This window comes from Cynoglossus semilaevis, chromosome 9 (genome assembly GCF_000523025.1).
Source record: "Cynoglossus semilaevis isolate Cse_v1.0 chromosome 9, Cse_v1.0, whole genome shotgun sequence".
NCBI lineage: Eukaryota > Metazoa > Chordata > Actinopteri > Pleuronectiformes > Cynoglossidae > Cynoglossus > Cynoglossus semilaevis.
The window spans coordinates 4,558,668-4,560,036 of NC_024315.1; the positions used below are offsets into that span (position 1 = coordinate 4,558,668).

The window sequence follows — 1,369 nt, forward strand, 5'->3', positions numbered from 1 at the left end:
TCCCCCCCCTGCCCCCAGAGAGTCCACCACGGCCAATGGGCTGGAGTCCATTACAAGAACAACTCAGTTTGAGAGAGTGAGTGTGTGTGTGTGTGTGTGATTGTGTGTGTGTGTGTGTGTGTGTCAACCCCACCTTCTTGTCAGACAGTCCTGTGACCTGGTCCACAAACTCCTCCTGGATCATGAAGGCGGCCAGGTTGGCGGTGTAGGAGGCGAGGAAGATGACGGCGAAGAAGGCCCAGACCGACACGATGAACTTACTGGTGGTTCCCTTTGGGTTCTGGACCGGGACCGAGTTGTTAAAGACCAGCCCCCACAGCAGCCAGATGGCCTTACCGATGGTGAACGACGGACCGTGGGGGTCTGAGAGGGAGGGGCCCTCTGTTCAATTCCTGCGAGTGACTCAGCACGCTGTTTAACTAAACAGGCTCAGGTTTCATAGTGGTTAAACTGAACCTGGAAGAGCAGAATATTTCATCACATTACATCACATGTTGTTCTGCTTATTCGTTTCCTCGTTTTGCTACTCCCTTTGAGGTTCTCTGGCGCCCCCTGGGGGTCAGATGTCTCAAAATCATTCGTGCATTTGGCCGGCCGGGGACTCTCTGGGGTAAGGATTGTCCAAATCCGCTCACGTTAAGTGTTGATCAAACCCCTAAAATTTTACAATATTTACAGCGCCCTCTGCTCCTCAGAGCAGGGAAATGCAGAGGACTAATTATGTTGTGTGTGTTTGTAGATTGACTAATTGTTATATTTTTTATTATTGTTTTTAATCTATTACTCCCATCTTTATTCTTCACTTTGAGATTTTACTATTTGGATTTTTTTCCCTCCCGTCGTCCATGGTGATACTCGAAGAGTACTTCAACACAGTACTTCTACACAGTACTTCAACACAGAGTACTACTACAGTAGTACTACTACAGTAGTACTACTACAGTAGTACTCAGAGCAGCCTGGACTCTGGTGGAGGAACACAGTGACCATCTTCTCTGTTCTGTCAGTGGACGAGCTCCAGATTCTGATCAGTGTTGGTGACACCTGGTGTGTGTGTGTGTGTGTGTGTGCGTGTGTGTGTGCGTACCTTTGCCTTGGGCCAAGTTGCGGTTGAAGCCCAGTGGACTGACAAACTCAAAGAGGAAGACGGCGATGGCGGTGACGATGAGCAGCATCACAAACATCATCACCCAAACTGATGCACTGAATGGCTCTGAGACACAGAGAGGGCAGAACATAAAAAGACACAGATTAAGTATGAACTCCTGCAGCGTCTCAGTTTTATACCTCATACATCAGGCAGGACTGAATGGAACCAATAAATCAATCACCTATAGGCCCACACACACATCTGTGGGGGGGCCTGCCC

The 1,369-nt window shown here is 48.8% G+C and overlaps 1 protein-coding gene across 1 annotated transcript in view; it reads right to left on the reverse strand.

Moving 5' to 3' along the window:
- Positions 1 to 1,369, reverse strand: part of grin2ab (glutamate receptor, ionotropic, N-methyl D-aspartate 2A, b) — a 59,233-nt gene that overhangs the window by 9,321 nt on the left and 48,543 nt on the right. The window contains exons 13-14 of the mRNA XM_025058460.1: positions 1,088 to 1,211; positions 55 to 363 (exon numbers count right to left, since the gene is read on the reverse strand). Of these exons, the coding sequence (XP_024914228.1) occupies positions 55 to 363; positions 1,088 to 1,211 (433 nt within the window). The remainder of the gene's footprint in view (positions 1 to 54; positions 364 to 1,087; positions 1,212 to 1,369) is intronic.